We start from the raw sequence: 26,156 nt of genomic DNA, 5'->3' as shown, positions 1-26,156 counted from the left end.
TTTAGTCGTTTTAATTTCTGCTTTAAAATTGTAAGCAATCAGTTTTTTTTAGGTTCGAATGTAATCTCTTTGTATTTAAAAGGCGTCCTATTATGCTTTTTCAATTTTGTCAACTTTAGTTAGTCTGTAATGTTGCTGTTTTAGCATTAAAAAGATCTGCAAGGTTAAAGCTCAAAGTCCATTCCAAAGGGAGATATTTTATTTAACAGAACTTTTCAAAAACTAAAACGAACGGCTCGTTTGGACTACAACACACTTTTTCCGTATCTTATGAAGTCATAATGTTCCTCATTTAAATAATCCCCGCCCACAGAATGCGCAAATAAGTTGGCGAGGCCTGGTTGAGCTGTTTTTTCCACCCTGGAAAAAATTTGTCCTAAGGCTGACAAACTTAGATAGGTAAAACATTGTTTAACAGTGTTCCTGAACATTATAACCTCAACATTTGTCTGTGCACTCACTGCACATTTTACAGAGAACAGCAGACAGACAGAGTACAATGCAGGCTATACACACAAAAGCTTCTCCTGATTATGAATCACATCTTGTAAGTACACTAAAAAAAATGCTGGGTTGTTTCTGTAAACAAATTGTTGGGTTGATTGTGCTGGGTCAAAATGCTGGGTTGTTTGGGGCACTGTAAACACATTATTGGGTTGCTCATGCTGGGTCAAATGAGTTGTATTGTGTTTTGCTGTTTTCTATTAACAGTTCTACCAGAAAGACTCAGGAGAATAAATACTGTAACAATAAATACATTTATTGATAGCCCAGCAAGCAATAAAGTTCTTTGGCGTAGGCCCCGTCCATAGCTCGCAATCCGAGGGTCCGGACTCTGCATTTCCTGCCTGAAGACGAAGGCAGGGGCGCAGCCGACCCCCTGTGAGGTATAGGAAGGGACCATCCTGATGGTGGTGGGAAGGATGGAGGGGAAGGGACCATCCTGGTGGTGGTGGGGAGGATGGAGGGGAAGGGACCATCCTGGTGGTGGTGGGGAGGTTGGAGGTGAATGAAAGCGTCAGCATCTGCAAACTCAAACATGTGTAAGTACTGGTCTTTTATACCGCAAGTATTAGACACGATTGGATAGATGAGAAGGTAATAAGTGACGTAGCAATTGAGTCTTCCTGGCAGAACTTAATGCTAAAGCTTCCATTTCCAATTATAAGTTGTATGTAGTTGCTATGATAGCTATGATGTAAACGAAGGGCAAAGCTTTGCCTCCGCTAGCCTGATTACTAACATTACACTATTGATTAAGTGTTTACTTTAGCTTTTGTAAGCTCTTGCTTTTGTAAGACTGTTCACCACCCCTTAGGAAAATTATCCATGATTTTGTGATCGATTACTGTTTGTATTACCATAGTTTTCCAACAAATAGGATTAAATGGTGGATAACATCGTATCAATATGAAAAAAAAAAAAATGAAAAAAAACATACCACTCTGAAACATCCTGTGAAATCCGTGCTTGCAAAGTCTGTGCTTGAAATCCGTTCAGCACGATCCTCTTGTTCGTTAACATTGTCAGGATCTGAATCGGGCTCGAAATGGTTTGAAATTGACGCCATCTTTAAGATTTACATCTGAGTAGAGCTCGGAATTATGAAGAGGCATGATATTTCCTGAACTGGCACTATTCACTGCCAATCACAACACACTGGACCAGCTAACCAATCACAGTTGTATTTCAGAAGGGAGGGGGAGGGGGGGCTTCATCGAAAGCGACACATTCAACCAGACAGGGGAGAGAGGCGCTGTGATAATGTAAAATATGTGAATAATAATGCGTTTTTTGAACAATCAAGCATGAAAACATATTCTACTACACCCCAAAAACAGAATCAATACTTCTTAAAAGGGCATAATAGGACCCCGTTAACACTTTTTCTGCTTAGAATGAACAGCATAACCTACATACTTGTTTCCATAGGCTTTATATTACACATTGTTTGGAGAAAAGAAGGATTTCCAAAATAAAACAATATTCTCAAGAATTTTATTGTTTTGTTTGAAACATTATAATTGGTGAAAAACACTTGTATTTCGATGATCCACTTTGGACATTCTACTAACTATAAGCAACTTTGCAACTACATGTCAACTAACTCTTTTTAGACTATTAATAGACTGTAGTTGACTGTTAGTAGACTGTTAGGTTAGGGTAAGGTGTTAGGAGGATTCAGGTTAGTAGAATAAGTTGACATTTAGTTATGAAGTTACTTATTGTCAGTATCTATTGAGGGAGCATCAAAATAGAGTTTGAATACACCTTCTGGTGCTACTTGGACACGTCATCAGTGAAGAACCCGGGGTCATAGGGTGTTTCGGGTCTTTAATCTTCACACACTCACCCGGGCGACCCAACCGGGGGTGATCAGTCCCGGGCTTGTGTCCAAGTGGCATGTTGCTCCACGTTTCCCCCCTACGGATCCACAGCCACCGAGAAGCCCTCTCTGCAGCCTCTAAAATGTTTGTGGTGGCTTTCTTCAACTGTAGTCCTTTCACTCCAAGGAGTTTGAGGGTTCGCAGCAGTGAGCGGCCAGCGAAACCTCGGCACCCGACCTCGACTGGCTCGCAGCGAGCTTTCCAGCCGTTGTTACGGCACTCCGAGCTGAGCTCTGCATACTTAGCCCTCTTGCGCTCGTGGGCCTCTTCAATACGGTCTTCCCAGGCGACAGTTAGTTCCAGGATGACCACTTACTTAGTAGACTCAGATGTTAGCACCATGTCCGGGCGGAGAGAAGTGGCTGTGATGTTGCCTGGAAACTTAAGCTGTTTTCCAAGGTCGACTTGAAGCTGCCAATCACGAGCAGTGGAGAGGAGCCCCCCCGTAGAGCTAGGCCGGTGGTGTTGTTCCTTCTGCCCAGCTCTGATGAAGGTGGTTATTTGTTTGGGGGCTGCCTGGGTCTTGCTGAGCTGGATCGCTGTGCGGATAGAGTCAGCCAAAGCCTTTAACACCTGGTCATGGCGCCAGCGGTACCGCCCCTCCCCTAGCGCTTTTGAGCAGCTGCTCAAAATGTGCTCCAGTGTGCCCCTCTTCTGACACAGCTTGCACTCAGGAGTGTTTGCCAGGCCCCAGGTATGCAGGTTAGCTGGGCTTGGGAGGACGTTGTAGACCGATTAGACAAGAAACTTAATCCGAAAAGGCTCTGCTTTCCAGAGCTCTGCCCAGGTTATTCTGCGTGGATCTGCATGTTCCCACCTGGTCCACGCTCCTTGTTTGGACATGCCGGCCATTTTGGTGCAGCGTTCTTCCTCCACCTCTGCTCGTATCTCGTCCTGAATTAGTCTGCGCCTCTGTTTTCCCTGAGCCAGATCGTAACGTGGCTTGGGAAAACAACCAAGACCTGCTCGTCCCGTTGCCACGGAGCCCACAAGCGTTTTGTGCCTTAGTCGCGCCTCAGCTCTATTGACAGCTTCTTGCGCCTGCCACTTCCTCCCAGTCTTCACGAGGATTCCTTATGCTGCGACTTTTGTGTCCCTGGAGTCCCTGTACATCAATACCTCTCTGGAGCGGGTGACTTTGAACTCCTCTGTTAGTCCACTCAAAGGAAGATGCAGCATGGTGGAATGGCCGTACAGGGCAATGCTACTCAAAGACAGAGGGAGCCCCAGCCATTTTCTGAGGAACTGGCTGATAGACTTCTCTAGAACCTCGACTGTTGATGATGGTACCTCGTAGACTAACAGGGGCCAGAGTATTCTTGGCAAGACTCCGTGTTGGTAGATCCAGGCTTTGACTTTTCCGGGGAGGCCAGATCTATCAATCGCTGTGAGCCAGGAAGTCAGGTCGCACTTGGCTTGTTTTATGGCAGCTGAGTCCTTCAGGGAGCTATCAAAGATCTTCCCCAGGCTCTTGACCAGTTTTTCAGACACCGATGGAATCATGGTCTTTCCCAGGGCAAAGCGGAAACGGTCGGACACTTTACCCTTCTTTAGGACCAGAGACCTGGACTTAGCGGGCTTGAAACTCATCCTTGCCCAGGAGATGAGACTTTCAAGCCCCTGGAGGAGCCACCTGCACCCTGGAACTGATGTTGTCATCACTGTTAAGTCGTCCATAAAAGCTCTTATGGGGGGCTGATGGGTCCCAGATCTTGACTTGGGCCCTCTACATTCCACTTCGGCCGACTTGACAATCATATTAATGGCTAGTGAGAAAAGAGTTACAGAGATTGTACAGCCGGTGATTATCCCTTTTTCAAGTTGATGCCAGGAGGATGTTACTTGGCCTGAAGAGACTCGTGCGCTGAAGTTGTTATAATAGTCCATGATGAGGTTACGGATCTTGACAGGAACATGGTGTCTTACCAGTGCGGTTTCCACAAGGTTATGTGGCATAGACCCATAGGCATTGGCCAGGACAAGCCAGAGAGTTGCCAGATCTCCTTTGCTCTCCCTAGCCTCCTAGATCAGCTGTGTCACCACCCCTGTGTGCTCCAGACATCCAGGTACTCCTGGGACTCCTCCCTTCTGGACTGAGGTGTCAATGTAGTCAGGAGGAAGTCCGTCAGACGTTGGGACACGATTTTGAAAAAGACCTTGCTTTCAACACTGAGCAGCGAGATGGTGCGAAACTGATCAATGTTGCAAGAGCCCTCCTCCTTCGGGATCCAGATTCCCTCAGCGTGTCTCCATTGCGCAGCGACTTTCCCTCTCCGCCAGATCACCTTCAGGATCTTCCATAAACGTCTGAGGAGCTGCGGGCACTGCTTGTAGACCTTGTAAGGGACCCCGCTGGGACCTGGAGCTGAGCTGGATCTTGCCGCTCTAACGGCATCTTCCGTTAGAGCGGCAAGAATAAAGTGTTAGCAGATATTAACCAGACGGTCTACTAATACTCTAATGACTGATAGTTGACATGTAGTTGCAAAGTTACTTATAGTTAGTAGAATGTTTAAAGTGCACCATTGAAATAAAGTGTTACAATAAAATAGTAACTTTTTCGTCCTAGAAGTGTTTAATGTTTAACATCCCCTCAAATTAATGTGAAACTGAAGTAGTTTGATAAAAAAGCTTGCTTAATTTCCACCTTTAAAAACTTAGTATATTTGTAATATTTTATCCTGTATATTGAGACATAAATGTACTGTATATAAGGAATGATCCACATATCTTTAGCCATGACAACATTTGAGAGACGTGTTGGTGTTACACTATAAATGAGCATTCTCTCTGATGAGCCACTTCCCTAAAGGGTCCACTGAGCACAAAAGAGGAAAATGAGAAAGTGTAGAACAATGAAAAGGCTTTCATTTAAGAGCATCAGATTATCAGAAAGAGGGGGAGAATCTTCACAGAAGTAATCAAGCCTTGATGAAATAAAGGAATGCGTTAAGCCTCCACAGAGTCAACGCAATGTACTGTGATGGCCACAAGTACATGAACCCACACAAAACCCCAGAGTATTAGCATTCTCATTTCAAATGTCTTAAAGGCTGGGAAAACATGCAAATTATTTTAAATGGATGACAAATCTGATGATAGAGATTTCTGGAGCCCCTTTTCTCTGCCTCTAGATCCCCCTAGTCTATGTTTAATTTTATCTATGGCAATATACGTGTTCATTTTGTCTTTTAATATATGTATTTTCTCTTAGAAAAATGAAATCTCTCCAAGGAAAACAAAACTAGCTGATTTGTAAGTTCTCTCTTGAAGTTTGTAATGTAGGGGAGAGCGGGGAACAACCGAACACATTTTGGTTTTGGCTCAATTATTAAAAAAATAATTTTAAGTTAGTTTAATCTTTTTTTTTACACAAGCAACATCTCTGCTACAAATGAAGACTTAAAGTTTTTTTTCTAGGACCTGCCATTTTCGTACAGTTGCCCTGAAAGTGACAGAAGTGCAAATGTTACAACTTACCCTATGTGCGGGGTTAATTGTAACAGACAGAGGGGTTAGTTGTAACACTTGTGTGTAACACATAATTCAGTACTATTTTATCTGTATAGTTTGATATTGTTTGTGCATCTGTATAGATATATATCCATACATCCATCCCTCATCCAATCATCCTTCTATTATGGATAGAGATATCTAATATCATGGATAGAGATATAGGAAAGGGCTGCACAGTTTTGCAATAAATACATAAATAAATAAATAAAATCATCAAATATTGCAATTGAATTATATTTTTGTGTGGCAGCTGCATGCAAAATTATTATTATTAATAATAATAAAAACGAGCTTAAAAATCACATTTTAAAGGGTTTTGTCACGGTTTGGGCTTTGTTTCTTGTTCCTGTTTCTTGTCTGTCATGTGATCCCCTGTTCTAGTCATGTGATCTTGCCTTGTGTTCCATTGTCTGTTGTGTCATGTTGTCATTGGTTGATTGTTTAAATGTTCACAGGTGTCCCTTCCCTTGTCTCGTCGTTAGTCCTGTATGTATTTAAGCCCTGTGTCTTGTTCAGTCTTGTGAGTTCTTGATGATGTTGGATGTTGTATGTTGTTCGTTGTTCCTTGTTCCTTGTTCCGTTGGTTGTTGTTCCGTTGGTTGTTGTTCCGTTGGATGTTGGTTGTTGTTCCGTTGGATGTTGGTTGTTGTTCCGTTGGTTGTTGTTCCGTTGGATGTTGGATGTTGTTCCTTTGGTTGTTGTTCTGTTGGATGTTGGTTGTTGTTCTGTTGGATGTTGGTTGTTGTTCCGTTGGTTGTTGTTCCGTTGGATGTTGGTTGTTGTTCCTTTGGTTGTTGTTCCGTTGGATGTTGGTTGTTCCGTTGGATGTTGGTTGTTGTTCCTTTGGTTGTTGTTCCGTTGGATGTTGGTTGTTGTTCCTTTGGTTGTTGTTCCGTTGGATGTTGGTTGTTGTTCCGTTGGTGGTTGTTCCGTTGGATGTTGGTTGTTGTTCCTTTTGGTTGTTGTTCCGTTGGATGTTGGTTGTTCCGTTGGATGTTGGTTGTTGTTCTGTTGGATGTTGGTTGTTCCTTTGGTTGTTGTTCCGTTGGATGTTGGTTGTTGTTCATTTGGTTGTTTTTCCGTTGGTTGTTGTTCCTTTGGTTGTTGTTCTGTTGGATGTTGGTTGTTCCTTTGGTTGTTGTTCCGTTGGATGTTGGTTGTTGTTCCTTTGGTTGTTGTTCCGTTGGATGTTGGTTGTTGTTCCTTTGGTTGTTGTTCCGTTGGATGTTGTTGGTTGTTGTTCCTTTGGTTGTTGTTCTGTTGGATGTTGGTTGTTGTTCCTTTGGTTGTTGTTCCGTTGGATGTTGGTTGTTGTTGTTCCGTTGGTTGTTGTTCCGTTGGATGTTGGTTGTTCCGTTGGATGTTGGTTGTTGTTCCTTTGGTCGTTGTTCCGTTGGATGTTGGTTGTTGTTCTGTTGGATGTTGGTTGTTGTTCCTTTGGTTGTTGTTCCGTTGGATGTTGGTTGTTGTTCCTTTGGTTGTTGTTCCGTTGGATGTTGGTTGTTGTTCCGTTGGATGTTGGTTGTTGTTCCTTTGGTTGTTGTTCCGTTGGATTTTGGTTGTTGTTGTTCCGTTGGTTGTTGTTCCGTTGGATGTTGGTTGTTGTTCCTTTGGTTGTTGTTCCGTTGGATGTTGTTCCATTGGATGTTGGTTGTTGTTCCTTTGGTTGTTGTTCTGTTGGATGTTGTTCCGTTGGATGTTGGTTGTTGTTCCGTTGGTGGTTGTTCCGTTGGATGTTGGTTGTTGTTCCTTTTGGTTGTTGTTCCGTTGGATGTTGGTTGTTCCGTTGGATGTTGGTTGTTGTTCTGTTGGATGTTGGTTGTTCCTTTGGTTGTTGTTCCGTTGGATGTTGGTTGTTGTTCATTTGGTTGTTTTTCCGTTGGTTGTTGTTCCTTTGGTTGTTGTTCTGTTGGATGTTGGTTGTTCCTTTGGTTGTTGTTCCGTTGGATGTTGGTTGTTGTTCCTTTGGTTGTTGTTCCGTTGGATGTTGGTTGTTCTGTTGGATGTTGGTTGTTGTTCCTTTGGTTGTTGTTCCGTTGGATGTTGGTTGTTGTTCCTTTGGTTGTTGTTCCGTTGGATGTTGGTTGTTGTTCTGTTGGATGTTGGTTGTTGTTCTGTTGGATGTTGTTCCGTTGGATGTTGGTTGTTGTTCCGTTGGATTTTGGTTGTTGTTCTGTTGGATGTTGATTGTTGTTCTGTTGGATGTTGATTGTTGTTCCGTTGGTGGTTGTTCCGTTGGATGTTGGTTGTTGTTCCGTTGGTTGTTCCGCTGGTGGTTGTTCCGTTGGATGTTGGTTGTTGTTCCGTTGGATGTTGGTTGTTCCGTTGGTGGTTGTTCCGTTGGATTTTGGTTGTTGTTGTTCCGTTGGATGTTGTTCCGTTGGATGTTGGTTGTTGTTCCTTTGGTTGTTGTTCCCTTGGTTGTTGTTCCATTGGATGTTGGTTGTTGTTCCGTTGGATGTTGGTTGTTGTCCTGTTGGTTGTTGTTCTGTTAGGATGTTGTTCCGTTGGTTGTTGTTCCGTTGGATGTTGGATGTTGGTTGTTGTTCCGTTGGATGTTGGTGGTGTTCCGTTGGATGTTGGTTGTTTCGTTCCCGAATCGGAGTTGGTTGTTCCTTTGGTTGTTGTTCCGTTGGATGTTGGTTGTTGTTCCTTTGGTTGTTGTTCCGTTGGATGTTGGTTGTTGTTCCTTTGGTTGTTGTTCCGTTGGATGTTGGTTGTTGTTCCTTTGGTTGTTGTTCCGTTGGATGTTGGTTGTTGTTCCGTTGGTTGTTGTTCCATTGGATGTTGGTTGTTGTTCCTTTGGTTGTTGTTCCGTTGGATTTTGGTTATTGTTGTTCCGTTGGTTGTTGTTCCGTTGGATGATGGTTGTTGTTCCTTTGGTTGTTGTTCCGTTGGATGTTGGTTGTTGTTCCTTTGGTCGTTGTTCCGTTGGATGTTGGTTGTTCCGTTGGATGTTGGTTGTTGTTCTGTTGGATGTTGGTTGTTGGATGTTGGTTGTTGTTCCTTTGGTTGTTGTTCCGTTGGATTTTGGTTGTTGTTGTTCCGTTGGATGTTGGTTGTTGTTCCTTTGGTTGTTGTTCCGTTGGATGTTGGTTGTTGTTCCGTTGGATGTTGTTTGTTGTTCCTTTGGTTGTTGTTCCGTTGGATGTTGGTTGTTGTTCCGTTGGATGTTGGTTGTTGTTCCTTTGGTTGTTGTTCCGTTGGTTGTTGGTTGTTGTTCTGTTGGATGTTGGTTGTTGTTCTGTTGGATGTTGGTTGTTGTTCCGTTGGTTGTTGTTCCGTTGGTGGTTGTTCCGTTGGATTTTGGTTGTTGTTCTGTTGGATGCTGATTGTTGTTCTGTTGGATGTTGATTGTTGTTCCGTTGGTGGTTGTTCCGTTGGATGTTGGTTGTTGTTCCGTTGGTTGTTCCGCTGGTGGTTGTTCCGTTGGATGTTGGTGGTTGTTCTGTTGGAAGTTGGTGGTTGTTCCGTTGGAAGTTGGTTGTTGTTCCGTTGGTGGTTGTTCCGTTGGATGTTGGTTGTTGTTCCGTTGGTTGTTCCGCTGGTGGTTGTTCCGTTGGATGTTGGTGGTTGTTCCGTTGGTTGTTGTTCCGTTGGTGGTTGTTCCGTTGGATTTTGGTTGTTGTTGTTCCGTTGGATGTTGTTCCGTTGGATGTTGGTTGTTGTTCCGTTGGATGTTGGTTGTTGTTGTTCCGTTGGTTGTTGTTCCATTGGATGTTGGTTGTTGTTCCGTTGGATGTTGGTTGTTGTTCCGTTGGATGTTGGTTGTTGTTCCGTTGGATGTTGGTTGTTGTTCCGTTGGATGTTGGTTGTTGTTCCGTTGGTTGTTGTCCTGTTGGTTGTTGTTCTGTTGGATGTTGGTTGTTGTTCCGTTGGTTGTTGTTCCGTTGGATGTTGATTGTTGTTCCGTTGGTTGTTTTTACGTTGGATGTTGGATGTTGGTTGTTGTTCCGTTGGATGTTGGTTGTGTTCCGTTGGATGTTGGTTGTTCCGTTCCCGAATCGGAGTTTGTAAAGTCTGGAGTTTGTTTAATAAAGTGTGCTGTATTTGGATCCTGCTTCCTCGTTTCAACTGCATCGCACCAGGTTTATTGCATGAAAAACAGGCTATACTTTTAATAAATAAACAAGTGATCAATGCATAGTAAAAAAATCCCATAGCTACAAAGTGAAAAAAAAAAAACTACTTTGACATTCAAATTCCAACATTGTTTGTGAAAGTCCAACAAAGTTAAATGTGGCAAAATAAATATATATACATAAATTAGTGCTGGGCAAGTTAACGCGTTATCGCGTTAACGCATTTATTAATTAATGCCGACAATTTTTTTATCGCGTGTTAACGCAGAGGTTTTTTTTTATTATTATTTTGAAAGTCCGTTGCTCACTGCCTCTGAATACACATAGGCCTACAGTCAAACCATGATCACAGGAGGGGTGGGATGTTGGTCAGCCAGCAAATAACCCACCCAAACAAGCAGTGGAGAGGCTTTGGCAGGTTCTCTCAGGTGAACAGAAAGGGAGACAGCGCTCCGCGAGTGAATGACAGGCGCTCTTAGTAACCATGGCACCGGCTTCTGTGCGCTACGCAGCTGTAGCCTTTTTAACTTAAATTAAAATTATACATAACTTTACCTGATAGGCCTGCGTTTAGTTTAGCGGGGATGCTCTGCCATGTGAATTCCCTCCTGTTGATGTCCTGATAACTATTTAGATTCTGGAAACTCACAAACAGCGAGCCGAGGATCAGTCTCTCTTCCAATGATTTGTGCTGCGCGTCGTGTACAAAAAAGTTAGACAATTCAACTTCGGCAACGCGCGGGCACGTGCGTGTGCGTGAGGCGAGCATGACTGCAACAGTTTCACAGGAACGCACCCGCTTGTCGCTGCACCTGTGCTCGACCACTTCACCTCACTCTAGGCTGCTTTATACTTCTGCGTCGGACCTACACCGGAGCCTCTCTACGCTATAGACTACGCGTTGGTTTTCATTTATATATCTGCGTCGTTGTCCGCGTTGACGCGCAATTACACATGAGGGAGAGTGTGAAACCCGGGGAGCGGTTCTAGCAATCACAGCGCTTGGGGTACGCGTAGAATTGACGTTACATTTTTGGAGAGATGCACGTCAGGGTACGCGCGCTACACAGCTATGGCGTGAGTTCGATGCAGAAGTATAAATTGGGCTTTACCTCTGTTTAATGTAATCTTACGTGGGAAACCATGGCATGCCATGACCAAACCTAAGCTGCTATCAGAGAAGTAACGTTGGTCGACTTATATCTGTAGTAGTGATCATGACCCTTTGACTACATAGACTGTTTCTGCTGCTCCCTGATACAAGATACCTGTTCAGAAAAAAAAAGAAAGAAAACTGGACTCGTTTTAACAAGCTAGATAAAAGGTAATGCCCTGGCAGTGGCAAATAGCTTTGTTTAAATATTTGATTTGATTACATTAATGTTTAAGTTGAGATTTACAAAAAATATTTTATTGATACTGTGTAAAGGGAATACTGCTGGTATAAAAGCACCTTATTTGTTTAAAGTTTTTGCAAACCACATGTTATTGCACTTTTGTAGCAGTACATTTAAATCAAAAGTGCGCAATACACTACTAGAATTCATTATTCAATTTTGCGCGTAACAATGAAAATTTTTTTTATCGCGATTAATCGCGATAAAATTTTTTAATCGTTGCCCAGCACTAACATAAATACTTAAACCTGAAAAGTTGTGAGGCTCCTTGTTTTCATTTAATTCCATTATCATTGTACACTTGGCAAAACTGTGCTACAACTAACCCCGATGTGTAAAAAATATTTTAAGCCTTGCTAACAGTTGCTAGGAGTTGCTGACATGTTTCAAAATGGTGCTGTGTTTTAGCCAACAAGACAGTGACAAAGATAATATAAAATAAGATTTGATGACGTACACATCCAACTCAGAAACCAAAAAAAAAAAACGTATGATGAAAAAATGGACTTGCATCGTGTCAAAACACTCTTTGTCCAGTATCTTCACGAAATCTTATCAAAACTTTCCACAAGTCTCCTGGCAGTCAGAGGAAAAAAAGCGGAAACACAATCTGCTTGACCCTGACTAACTATGTAAAAGGTCAGTGTTACATTTAACCCAGCGTTAGATTGTGCCCCGCCCTCCCCTATAGTTCTGGACTGTCTCTGTCCTTCATTTATTGGACAAGCAGGTAGCCCCGCCCCAAACTCGAGCCATTAGCTGAGCCTGAAGCTGACAAGCCAGCTTGCTCAAACAAATAGAGCAAAGCTATAAAGTCAGTCAGCAAATCGCTTACTTAAAGTTGTCTTGGCACATTAAACTGATTAGAAAAAACATTTTAACACAGAAAACATTAACGATTTCACCCTTACACAAGGCTACGTATTTAACAGCTTTCAAGTGGAAAGAAACTCAGAGCTTTCACTGCGGCCCTCTCAACCCAATCTTATGTGAAAACATAAGTATTTTACACTCACCGGCCACTTTATTAGGTACACCTGTCCAACTGCTCGTTAACTATGGAAGTAAAATAATCCCAAATGTTTTTGAAACAAAAAGCCTGTTGAATTGTACTACTTGAAAAAAATATGCATTGCATTAACCCTGCTTGTATTTTAATGCATTGTATTTTTAGGGCTTGTATTTTTATAGGCTGAAATTTAGCATGGTTGAATATTTAAGCTGTGAATATTTCAAATCAAAACATTTCAAACACATTTTCATTAGTAAAATTTCAATAATCCATATTCACCTTTCATATTTCATTTCCCAAATATTCAAACTGGTTAAAAATACAACCTATAATATTCAACAGGCGGTTTTCGGTCCATTTTATTTCGCTTTGCAAATTCGCTTCCACAAATTCAGTGGTTCAAATTCGACAGTAAATTCAACGTTGACATCCAGGAGCTGCAGGAAAAGCAGTCGATTACCGAGCATAATCTCCATCTGCTGTTAGTCGACCTCACCAGCAGGGGGTGCAAGCGCGTGTTGTTGACGAAGACCAGAGCAACAGTTAGCGCAAGCCATTCATTCATAAAAACTCAGCATGCATTATGTTTTTTTGTGACGATTATCTGGGTCAGTATATATGCGGAAAAGATGATAAAGGCACAAAAGCTGTTTTTATGTTTCATTCATTGTTACTTTCCCTGTGTAGCCTTATGTTATCAGCCTTTTCTACAGTGAACGGGATTATAATCTGTTTCCCTCAATACATCATCATACTCAAAGATTCCCCGAATTCCGTCAGGACAAAGCGTAGCTTAATGGACTACAGTGATATAAAAGACCAAACTCGCACCTTATTTGGAAAGTATGTATTGTACATGTACTGCATTAGATTAAACTGGGAAGTAGCACTTTCATATTGTTGTTCTATATTGTTAGTTTAACTAGTCGCTTTGGATAAAAGTGCCAGCTAAAAGACTAAATGTAAAATTGGGTTGACATTCGAAAATTTAGGGACCGTCTCTAAAGTAACAAGTCCTATAGGCATAAACGTTTCTAACTTCAATAGCAAACTTCAATCTATTTGAATAAATTGCGGATTATGCCTGAGCCTGACACCTACATGAACACTTTACAGTTGGTTTTATGACTGTAAGTCGTTCTTTTCAAATGGTATTTAAGTTAGAAACGTGTATACCAATTTCGTATGTAACTTTAGAGACGGTCCCTAAATGTGCGAATGTCCAATGTCAAACCAAATTTATGCCAGTATATCACTGGGAAACGCTCAGCATTAAACTTTGCGCGTTAAATTCATATTCTGAGTCCATCTGCTAGCCTGCGAGTTTGGTCTTTTATGTCCATTAAGCTACGTTAAGCGTTTTATATGTCCAGCAGGGGAATCCTGACATATTGAGGGAAACCAAACCCTAGTACTGCATGCAGCACATCGCTGCAATATAAGGTTAAGGCAACTAAACAACCAAGAGAAATATGTCAAATGTAACACTGGATCTGTACATCAGCATCGGGGGAATAACATTATCGTTCATGGTAGAGAAAGATGCATGTAGGCTACACAGGAAAAGTAATCGTGAACACAGAAGACTCCACCGGGTACCACTCATCTCCACTACAAATAGGAAAAAGAGGCTACAATTTGCAAGAGCTCACCAAAATTGAACAGTTGAAGACTGGAAAAATGTTGCCTGGTCTGATGAGTCTCGATTTCTGTTGAGACATTCAGATGTTAGAGTCAGAATTTGGCGTAAACAGAATGAGAACATGGAACCATCATGCCTTGTTACCACTGTGCAGGCTGGTGGTGGTGGTGTAATGGTGTGGGGGATGTTTTCCTGGCACACTTTAGGCCCCTTAGTGCCAATTGGGCATCGTTTAAATGCCACGGCCTACCTGAGCATTGTTTCTGACCATGTCCATCCCTTTATGGCCACCATGTACCCATCCTCTGATGGCTACTTCCACCATGTCACAAAGCTCTAATCATTTCAAATTGGTTTCTTGAACATGACAATGAGTTCACTGTACTAAAATGGCCTCCACAGTCACCAGATCTCAACCCAATAGAGCATCTTTGGGATGTGGTGGAACGGGAGATTCGCATCATGGATGTGCAGCGGAAATGGAAATCTGCGGCAACTGTGTGATGCCATCATGTCAATATGGACCAAACTCCCTGAGGAATGCTTCCAGCACCTTGTTGAATCTATGCCACGAAGAATTGAGGCAGTTCTGAAGGCAAAAGGGGGTCCAACCCGTTACTAGCATGGGGTACCTAATAAAGTGGCCGGTGAGTGTATGAGGTGGAGATTTCTGAAAAAAGTAAGCAAGAAGCTCTACACCTAAACCTAACCTTCAGTGGGGAGTAAGCAGATTGTACACAAACATACGAATGAGATCTTACAGTCACATCATTTAGCCACCAATTTATGAATTGCCATTTGAGTGTGTTGCCGTTCTAGTGTAGGCCATCGAAAAAATAGGCTCTGAGAATTGACCCTTCTTGCTACTTCATTTAACCCTTTTTCCCCGCCATTGACGTTAAATTTTAGTAATTTGTGAGCCAACGCTTCCTTGCCATTGACAGAATTTTCTGACAATTCGTTTTCACTGTTATACGGTAGCACGCGCTATTACACATCTTCTGAAAGAGTACTGAACCTCCTGATCAAAACACGTGCGAGGAAGATGCAGAAACAAGCGATTTTATATGTAATCATGCATATGTAAAATAATGCGAACACCAACATTAAACAGCATGTAAATCAAATCTGCATAATGTTACTGAATGAAATGGGATATAGGACTGTGCAAGCTTTAGGAGTGTTAATAGACTCAATCTACTCCATCTGTGAAGTCTTTGACAAAAACTTATTTTTCTGCTCAAAATGTTGCTTTTTTAATGAAACTTACCCATTTTCAAGTGTTGATAAAAAATAATGCATGAGGCTAGGATAAAACAGTTTTTTTTTTTTTTTTTTTTTTTGCAGAGGCTTTGTTCTTCTGATAAATTGCATGTTCAGATATACACACAACGAAAGATTCTGGGCGCCATGAAACTTTTGTGAAAATGTTTGACGGGGAAAGACATGTAGACACAACGCTGGCGGGGAAAGAGTTAAGTGCATTAAAATAAAATTTGCAGGTGATATGTGAAAAAAGTAGCCTAAATTACCAAAAAAGGGCTGAAATATGCTGAAAAAACTGAAATATGCTTATCACAACTGGCATTGTACAAACGGTTGAACAAAAGCAGTCAAAGACATTGGTCTGAGAAAATCACGCCATTCTGTCTAATCTTACCATGCATCTTTCCATCTGAGCTGTGTCACGATTCCATTAGAAAGCTCGTGAAATTTAATTTCCATCCTTTGCTGAGGACACTGTTGATTTGGCTATTCTCAGAAAATCTAGAACATCTTTCCCTGTTTAGAGAGGTACACAAAGACATGCTGTGGCTCAAAACACAAATGGTGCTGTACAGATCTAACGTCTCTCTCTTACACAGCACAGCCAGTGTATAATATCAATTAGTATCAATATAAAGTCCATTGCATTTTGTAGCTTATTCTGGCCAATTACATCTTGCGTGTACATACACGTGACGTGTAAAATGGACCTCAGTTTGTTTTGGTATACACTACCGCAGGGGTGGGGAACGTTGATCCTTGGAGCTAAACTCTGCAGGACAGTGGCCCTCCAGGATCAACGTTCCCCACCCCTGCACTACCGTTTAAAAGTTTGGGGTCGGTAAGATTTAACGTTTTTGAAGGTCTTTTATGCTCACCAAGACTGCATATATGTGATCAAAAATATAGAAAAACAGTAATGTTGTGAAATATGAAACTATGTGAATATTTTAAAATGTAATTTATTCCTGTGAATCAAAGCTGTATTTTCAGCATCATTACTCCAGTATTAAGTGTCACATGATCCTTTAGAAATCATTCAAATAATGCTGCTCAAGAAACACTTATTATTATTATTATTATTGACCCCAAACATTTGAACAGTAGGCCTAGTATGCATATGACCATGTTACTAAATGCCTCAAACTATAAAAAAACAAAATCTTTTGAAGATTTAAGACCACTAACCTACCAACTTTAAGGCTCGTACACACCGGACGAATATCGGCGCGCGTTATTCGGCAGCGTTTTTCAATGCGTTTTTTGTGTTCACACCCAAGCGATTTTCACTGACGATGAGCCGAGTGAACAATATGCAAATTCATTCCCTGACATTAGATGGCGCCCATTTGCTCTGCAATACCACTCCATTACATTCTCTTTTGTCAAGATTTTTGTAGTCGCTGTCGTGTTTGTCATATAGTTCTTTATGCTCCGAGACCAACGAGACCAGCAGCTCTACATTCATCTTGCCTTGCATCTTCCTCGTCTTATTTCTTCCTGGCAGTGTAGACGCTACTTGGCGTATATCTTCTTCGCCGTTACGTATGTGTGCTCGGCAAGACCGTTTTGTGTTTGAGCGCCCCCAAGTTGTGTTTTACTGTAACTTCAGAAGCTCCAGACACGTGAGCAAAAGCGTCAATATTATTGGTCGGATAGTTTTTGACGCGGCGCGTCAAACTAAAAAAACGAACTCGAGGCGTTTTTTTTTTTTAAATGACGCTTTTACGCGTGGCGTATTTCGTGTCGGTGTGCACACTCACATTGGCGGCCTTTGTTTAGTCACGAGGCGTTAAACGTCGGCCGGTGTGAACAGGCCTTTAGGCAAATCCTATGATAAAATCATACTTTACATTTTTTTTATTGTATGCTTTGCTTTCGTTTCCCAGCAGACTTGTGAACCTCGACATTAAACGTTGTGTAAAGCATGCTAACCAATAGGAACTTCTGACTTTCTACTAACTTACATTCCCGTCAGGCGGCCAGTTGACGGACTTTCGGTGGTCTGTGGGTGTGTGTCGTCAGAAGCTGAGTGCTGTAACCACTGCATGGATTCTGATTGTTAGATGCTTGTAGTCCATGTCTGCCAGTGGAAAAAACAAGGGGAAGAGTATCATAAAAAAGACAATAAATAAATAAAGGTGATTGAGTAGTAGTGGGGATTTGGTTTGAAGGACAAATTAACAGAGAAACCATGTGTAAAGTGCAACCCAAGTCAGAGATTTGAATAGTAATCAAAGGAACACATGAGGTAATGAAGTGCTGATGTGATGAGTGCGCTAGAGATGAACCAAACTGCCTTGGTGCAGCAGGACGTGCTATTATATCTGTGGATAGTGCTATTGTGCACCTCCTGTGGCAGCTGGGCTTGTTCTTTCTCCTTTTATCACTCTTCACCTCAATCCCACCTTAACTGCCTCTCAGCGCTTTGGCTTCTTGAGGAATACTTTACCTGACAGATCTTTTGTACCGGTATTCACCAGTCCATTTGGTCTGGTGTAGTATTATTCCTTTAACAAAGAAGTGCAAAAATAGATGATGGTATTACATTTTTATTTTTATTTTTTAGATGTATCATGGTATTCTTTCCTTAGTTCCTCAGAGTACCTTGTATAAATATAACATCAATACCATAAATTCAATTATGACCTAAAAACATTAATAGATATCTGTTATTTTATTTTAAGATCCAGAATGGCATGTGAAGTTTCTTTGCAACTGTATTCCAAAATAAAAATAAAAAAAGCTTCCTGAAATAACTTCCCGTCCATTCCATTGCAAATTGTCATATTCCTTTACAAACGTTTTCCATCTTGTTAACATTTTGAACAAATATTTAAAATCTATATATTTATAATACACATATAATTCACATATATTTATAATACACACAGCTATAAAAAACTAGCAGGCCCAACTCAAAATATGAAAATATTTTAGTTTGACATAGACCAAAATATTTGTAAATAGTTTCTATTTTTATATAATCGGTTAACATTTTAAATTTAGTTAAAGACATTCAACTTTTATTTGTTGTGTTTTGTCAATTTTTATTAGTTTAGTTTTATTTATTTTTTTAATTCAGTTTTAGTTATTTTAGTACATCATTTTAAACTAAAAGAAAATGTTGCCTTTGAGACTAGGAATAAAATAAGTTTACATTTCTTTTTATATTTTATTGTATTTCAGTTAAAGGAGCATTTCACCCGTGGAAACATTAATCTTTATTGAAAGTGGGCCATATATGTAGTCGAAATGTAAAATTAATTTTGAATTTGGTGCCTTCTTGACCGAGAAAAGACATAAAGTAACTTTAGGGGTTATTTGTATGAAAGACAACAACTCCCACATTGCACATCTCCGCAAGCCACTCCCACTAATCCAGAACAGCGCCTATGAGGAATCCGCCTATCAGAGAAATCACTCTTCCATCTCCAAGGCTAGCTACCACCAGAGATTGAAATTCATTTCACGTAAAATTTCTAGTTAGATGCCGAACTCATTAGTGAATTACTCCCCATTTGTATTTCTTTCGAAACGGTGAATTATTGCATGATACCGGGATGTTCAGTCAGAACATATGCGGTGCGAAACTAGGATGGTAAAAGTTAACTCGTGAAAGGTTAACTCGTAAAAGTAGCCACGAACATCTGATTCGAGCATCAGACTTTCGAAATCCTCTTCTTCCATATCATATTGAGTACATTTCGCCATTGTCGTAACTTTACATCTGGCGCTCCACAGCACCTGTTAGCTTAGCTTCCAAACAAGATGGAGGATATTGCTTTTAGTTTCAGAAAGTGAAGTCCCACCCACTGATCTGTAATAGGTCTGTAGCGTGAGTGTGTCCCACCCCCTGGGAAAATAAGGACCGAGTTTTTGTAGTCTCAGCCCCTCTAGCAAAATATGGGACTTCCTGCTTACAATGACGCAAAATGACGATTTTTACATCATTATAAGCAGGAACTGCAAAACTGAAATCCTTATTTCTCCTGTCTCAGGGAAAAATAATGAGGGAATAATGCACGACCATTCAAAAATATGACTGGCTTTCTAACGATACAAAGCTAAATGCAAATGGGTGAAGTGTTCCTTTAACATTTATATTATTTCAAGTAACAACATTTTTTTTTAATGGGTTTACTTTTCGTTTTAGTTAACCATAATAGCCCGGACACAGACTATCTCTGCAGAAACATCTCTGATATATTTTTTATGTTAAATGAGCATTTTAGGTCTCAAAAAGATGCCATTTGCTCACTCGCACACACACGAACATCTTCCCATGCACGCAAACACACAGCAGAAGACTGCTGCAGATCTGCAGAGAGCTACCTCTCGAACAAGCAGATACTGTCCTGTGTTTCACCTTCATTTGTTTCTCCTTCCCCGTCATAACGTACCAAAACAATACCATCACCTTGGGCAAAGCACAGCTTTGTTGAACGAAGAACCCAGGGAGTAGAGCGGAGTGAACTTTGCCAGGCTGCCGCATGGGGAATACTGCATTATTGGAAGAAGACTCTGCAGGGGTTTATTTTCGGAACACAGTAAATGACACAAAACATGACACTGTGAAACGGTGTGTGAAACGAAAGTTTGATGCTGTTCTGGGCTGTTGCGAGGGGTTTTATGAGCGCTGCGGTCCTCTGGAATGTTCAAGCCGCTCCAGTAGCCTCATGTGAGGAGATAGAGCCACACTCTGAAGGTGCGGACAGATGACCGTACCCTGAGAGGAAATCTGTCATCGCCAGCCAATCAGGTGCTGTCGCTTCCGCGTGACGGTTCAATCTGTTATTAAGGTCTAAGCCGAGGCTCTAACACAGATGTACAAAAACATATTTTTCCATAGAGGATTAATGCTATACTTTATACATGCTCAGTCAGGCGTGGGTGGACTATTACTCTCGGGATGGAGTTTTCAGCATCTGTTTTCATTTGGATTTTACTTTAGCTAATAAGATGGAGAATTACACTGTAGATTTGATATGAAGGTAATGACAGAGTGTTTCAGAGCTGAAATCAGTCTCTTCAAGGCTGATTTCCAATGTCCTTATATCCAGATGATTACCCATCGCTTAATAGATGTTTTTAAGAGCGCTCAGCATGGCCTTCTCAGCTCACCCGTAAATTCTAATAGCAAAATATATTTTTAGCCTCAAGGCAAGCAAATGATATTGAGGCAGAGTCTTTCGAACATTTCGTTTCAATGGTTTAATCTGTTTTTTTTTTTTATGTGATTCTTTTATGTAATTTCACTCTAAATGCATTTAGTATAAATTCACTCATTGGTTCTTGTAGCATTACATGTCGGACATACAAAAGAGATGGTTCTTGGTTCATTGAGTCAATGAGTTGTTGACTTGAGAATCACTGTAAATGATTCATCTCTTACATTTCGTGCACATTTCACAACACTTTCAAATTGAAATGTCCAGTGTATAGTGCTAAAACATGCTCTGTTTTATCTAAACCTTGCAACCTGAATCTGACCATGTTTTTGGGTTGTTGTACACATCGTAGCAGTTCAGAAATGATATGTCTGTTGAATGGCGCTAAAAGGTTAATGCTGTATCTCGTTTGAAAATTTTATTGATATTAATTCAATAATATGCTCCTGTAATCATAATTTGTGTTAAAAGGAATACAAGTTGTTGGTGTTTCAGTTCCACCAGTGTCACTGTCTTTGTATACTCCAAAAGACGAGATGCTTGATGCAGAATGAATAAAGATACTTTTAATGAACACCAAGAGATCAAAGTATACGAGACAACTAACGTTAACACAAGACACATAACTCAAAGGGTTAGTTCATATACAAATACATTCTGTCATTAATTATCACCCTCATGTCGTTCCAAACCTTTAAGACTTTCGTTCATCTTCGGAACAAAAATGAAGATCTTTTTTATGAAATCTGAGAGATTTATGTCCTTCCGTACAGCTACGCAACTACCACTTTGACGCATTAAAAAGTTCATAAAAAGTCAAACCATCTGTTCACTCATGGTATCATTATGAGTCAGGCATGTTTAAAAGAGATGTTCAGAGATTTTTTTGTCTCGAGAACCACCAATTTTTGAATTGTTTAGATGGGTTAAACTGATTAATTAAAAAGATTAATTAGTTTGTTCACTTATCAAACATCTCTAGAATGGTGAAGAACGATCCTCATTACAGTCCTTGTTACTGTGGCCTGTCAATATTTATTACATCTAGCCTTGGTCATTGTCATGATGTTTAGGTTGACTTGTTGTCTACATGGTACAAGACCACAGCAAATGTACGTGATCACCCTTCACCATCTAGCTAATGCTACTGGCAACTTAATCAATTTATCTGAGATATGGTCATGGTCCCATGAAGACATCAGCGGCTCCACCAGTTGGATGGAACAAAGGGTTAGCGTTCAAGGGCTAAAAACCATTAACATAATTTATGGTGCACTTGTGGATCATTAAGGGAGCTTCAGTCTTACTGTGAGATGGATGTTTTCCAGAGCCCACCCTCTCTAGGAACTTAAGTGGCACCCCTATGCAATCAATGGGATACCTGCATAGGCTTGACTCAAACACAGGGCTAGACGAACTATATCACGGCCAACCTGCTGATCGTGTTTCTTTTAACCCAGGCCAACGTGGTTAACGTTTTAGAAGAAAGTAATTAAAATGGTGGCAGCTGAAAACTTATTATGCTTGGGTGAAAGAGGAGCTGCCTATACGTTGAGCAAGGGATCGTTCAAAAGTTATCTTTAATCCCCCGTAACATTAAAGGCTAGCCTTTCATCATGTCACAGGGTTGCCTGACACTCTCAATGGGCCCTTTCGCCTGCCTCTTTGAGAACATAATTGAAATTTCTTAGCAATGCTATGGGAGGCCAGTGCTTTTACAGAAAACAACAGAATTTGGGCCATGATTTGAGTCCATTCAGTGACTGTTTCTTTAACGTTACGACTGTAGCAAAGGCTGCCGACACACAGCTGTGAGTGCTCTCTCGCTTTCTCTGCATTGTTATTATTTTTGGCTGATGGTAGACTTCTGTCCCTTGATGGTACGATATTGTTACTTTTTCTTTATTATTTTCAGAAGGGCCACTTTTAGCTGCTCCTTTGTGCTGTACTACACAGGTTAAAGATTTACAGAGCTGGAAAAGGAATTTCCTAATGAACTGCCAGAGCCAAACCTGTCACATTTATCACATTTCTGGTGCTATATCCACAGAAAAGCATACCTAGCCAATGTGTAATTCACATTCGGTGGCTATTTCAATGTCCAAATATTTCCTTGTATAAGGTAAAGCCTCCAAACATGAGGGCATTCTTCAATGTCCTGTTGAGGCTCTGGGTTATTTATTTTCTTATGGAGTCTTGAGGGAATTCTACTTTTTAAGTGCTTGTCCATTTTCATCATGGGGTGTTTTTGCAGCAGGTGTCACTAAACCTCTTTCTCTGCTTCACCTCCATTTGTGCTGGCGGTTCCCAGAGCTACCGTCCTTGTTGCTCACTCAGGGTTTGCCGACCCACGTAATCTGACGGGTCATCCAGAGTGCACTTTACACCGACCAATTCTACATTTCCTCTTTCTGTACAATGATTCTTCTCTTTTGCCGTGGTTTATTAGCACTCGGACAGATACATTATTAAAGTTAACAATTGCTTTAGTAGACAGAAATGTAAAAAGTTGTAAATGATTTTGAAACAATCAACCCAGGCTTATTGGAAATGCGACATTTCAGTGGATATTACTTTGGTTCTTGCATGTTTTGCGGCACTTTCAAAGTGAAGTGTCCAGTGAGTGGTGATAAAAGTCTCTGAAATAGATGAATGTGGCAAAATTGTATTACATTGGTTGTTGCATGTATGGCAGCGGTTCAGAAATGAAATGTCTGGTGACCCTGCTGAAACCAATAGTGTTAACAAAAAGCAAGCATGAGATAAAAATGTATTTACTGAAGCAACCATGCAATTTCAACTTGCTTGTACAAGTCTTTTCGCTCTTTTATCATGACTCGTACTCAAGCTCTCCGTGTCTCCAGTGCAATGTACCAGGTGTGCTATATAGTGTCAAAATAGCCACACATATGGAGCTGGTTATGTGATGCAATTGTCAAAATTTATTAGTTTACAAATGATGCATTATGGTAAAAGCTTTTAGGTCATAACATACTAATGTGAAAAGAACTGTGCGAAAAAGTCTTTATTTAAAAAGTCAATAATCTGCCCATATAATCATAATTTGTGTGAAATATACTTTTTTGCCTTTTGTTGTGAATTGCATTTTATACTTTTGCGAAAATGTAGAGTGGGTTATTTTTCACCGTTTTCAACTAAAAACGTAAAAAGTTTTGGCCGTTTATTTACACGACAACGACGTTTTGGTTGCCTGAAAACGCAAACTTTTAAAACAAGTAAGCAAGTTTTGAAGTTTTGAAATTGAAGACTGTCTCCGTGTAAACAACAAAAACGTGAATCTCTGAAGACGATGATGTCATGCACATTACGTGTTCAGTCTATAGAGTTTCATCGTCATCTAATGGCCTGGCAGCAGAATACAGCGTTATTAGCGGATCTGTGTGAATGGGGATTCGTTTTAACAATGGTGTCGTCTGTACGCAGAAAAGCATATCTTTGTCGTGTAAACGTACCCTAATGCTTGACAGTTTTTGTTACTCCATCTTCTCTGGCTCTCTTTCTCACTCTTTGGCAAAGGTTTGGAGGCTATGCTCCCCCTTTCAAAGCTTACTGGGGTTGAGGGTGCCATTTGAAAGCAATAGTCATAAACTTTGGCTATGATGGTTATTGCAGTGATAAAAAGTGATGCATAAAACACAAAACAGAAAGAGCTATACCTATTTAGATAAGATTATCTGAGCCTTAAATCTCAATAGTAACCTGGGGAGCCTTGTGATCTGGTCACGATTTCTTCTCTGGAGCTTCTTTACGGCCTGTGTTCAGCTTCGACACAGCATGTCTATCTAAATACTCTGAATAAGGCATATTCTAGAAATGATTTGTTTAAAAAAGAGTGACATATTACATGTGATATTGTAAACTAACTTACATGTAGTGACTTTGTGTTTCATATATTTAACATTAGGCTCATGCATCAGCTATCAGTTGGTGGTGCCGAAGATGAAACTGAAAAAAACTGTGTGGTGTCTGGGATGGATGGAAGCAGCAGACCCACACATCCAACAAGTAGGTCACTGAGGGATCAGAAACACTTTTTAGCAAAACATCCCCATGACTCTTCATACTCCTTTCTCTCTTACTTTCTGTCCTCCTCCTTTCCTTTTTACTTTATTTTATTCACGAGGTCATTTCTGCTATGTAGTATTTTTCATTTTGTAGCATATTACAAACATTATCACGTCTTAATACCCCTGTGAAAAAGAATTGTGTTGTATTGATAGTATAGTGTACTTCAAATCTTAAAAGTATATTTTTAACCCTTAAATGCATGAATGTTTCGCGAATCATTATTACATATTCGGGTCTTTAGCGACCCGGATCTATATCTAACACGGATGGATCTCTTCCTGTCGCTATAATATAACACTCTCCTGATATTAGAGTAACAATAGCAGAAGAATAAAATAAAACATATGTTGTTACCTTTTGGAGCTTGGAAGGGTTCAGTTTGAGCAGATGTTGTATATCATCATTACCATTTGGAGGTAAAACAACAGCAGAAACATCAGTAAGTTTTAAGCCGTGGTCACACTAGACTTTTTATGATAATATATAATATGTTTCCTCAAACACGGCAACAGTTGTGATTGCAACGTTTTTATAAACATGAATTCAACATATATATAAAAAAATATATATAAAAAAAATACAATCTACTCGAGATCTTTTAATTCAGCCAAGAGGTCACGTCGTGACGTTTCGATCTTCTACTGGTCACACGTCTTCACATGATGCAAATTCGCAGGCCAGAGTTCACCAAACTTGAGCTTTGGAACGCAGCGAAATGCCAAACTTTCCGCACGAGCTTGCCTTTCCGGTCTGACACATTTGCATGTGTTTGAATGGAAATCAATGGAACGGAAAGTGCAGTGTTACTGCCCCTTTAGTTAAGGATTTAATGAATGCTGTGCTGTTCTGGCATTTTTCTATACATTTTGTAAAACATTTCTGTTATAATTACAGAAGTCTGCATGACAACAACACAATTTCCAAAAAGATAGTTAAAAAATATCAAAGTAAACTTGAAGTTGACACCTTCAAGTATTTTATCCTGACACCACAAATAACAATCAAGTTATAATTAATAAAAGAATCTGTTTGTGTTGCAATTTAAGCTATATAAATCACATTACAAAGACAATTCTGTTAAATAATTGTCATGCTGTTCGTTGTAAAAGTATCTAAACATCCTTAAACAAATATACATTTTCTTGAAACATTTTTGTCTCATTTTCTCTATTGTGAATAGAGCCCGACCGATATATCGGCGGGCCGATATTATCGGCCGATTTTAGGCATTTTCCTAAATATCGGTATCGGCATTTATAATGGCCGATAAATGAATATTTAAAAAAATGCGGGTGCGGTGATTCATGTAAGGGTGCGCTGCCAATAAAGCACCTAAAAGCTGTCACAAGAACTGGCAAAAGTAATGATTATGAATACAACAAATATAGCAAGGAGACATTTTAATTGTTTATTAATAAACAAGTGTTTTCAGTCAGTGTCAGCCAAAGATGAAGTTGACGATGCTGACTCGCGATCTTCAGTGAATGCGCGCCAGAGAGAAATGCACATTATTTCATACGATTACATGAGTCTGTCTGTCTTTCGTTTTGAATTGTTCTGTTTAAAAGTAGACATTTCATACGATTACATGAGT

The 26,156-nt window shown here is 40.4% G+C and overlaps 3 protein-coding genes across 3 annotated transcripts; all 3 read right to left on the bottom strand.

Annotated features, from left to right (window-relative positions):
* Positions 1–2,292: 2,292 nt before the first annotated feature.
* On the bottom strand, positions 2,293–5,817 carry LOC130077732 (uncharacterized). The gene is given in 4 exon segments (XM_056243057.1): positions 2,293–2,403; positions 2,406–4,498; positions 4,501–4,782; positions 5,811–5,817. Coding segments are annotated over 4 exon segments (2,409 nt in total). The 3' UTR covers positions 2,293–2,376.
* Positions 5,818–6,344: 527 nt separating this feature from the next.
* Positions 6,345–7,544, bottom strand: LOC130077731 (GATA zinc finger domain-containing protein 14-like). Its single transcript, XM_056243056.1, has one exon. The coding sequence runs from the start codon at positions 7,542–7,544 to the stop codon at positions 6,345–6,347; it is 1,200 nt and encodes a 399-aa protein (XP_056099031.1).
* Positions 7,545–7,763: 219 nt separating this feature from the next.
* Positions 7,764–9,617, bottom strand: LOC130077730 (GATA zinc finger domain-containing protein 14-like). Its single transcript, XM_056243055.1, has one exon. It carries the CDS (start codon positions 9,615–9,617, stop codon positions 7,764–7,766), a length of 1,854 nt encoding a protein of 617 aa, XP_056099030.1.
* Between the last annotated feature and the right edge of the window lie 16,539 nt (positions 9,618–26,156).

Source organism: Rhinichthys klamathensis, unplaced genomic scaffold (assembly GCF_029890125.1).
Source record: "Rhinichthys klamathensis goyatoka isolate OS25496 unplaced genomic scaffold, OSU_Roscu_1.1 h1tg000774l_1, whole genome shotgun sequence".
Lineage (NCBI taxonomy): Eukaryota > Metazoa > Chordata > Actinopteri > Cypriniformes > Leuciscidae > Rhinichthys > Rhinichthys klamathensis.
Note: the sequence above shows the minus strand (reverse complement) of the source record. Positions and strands in the feature narration are given on the sequence as shown.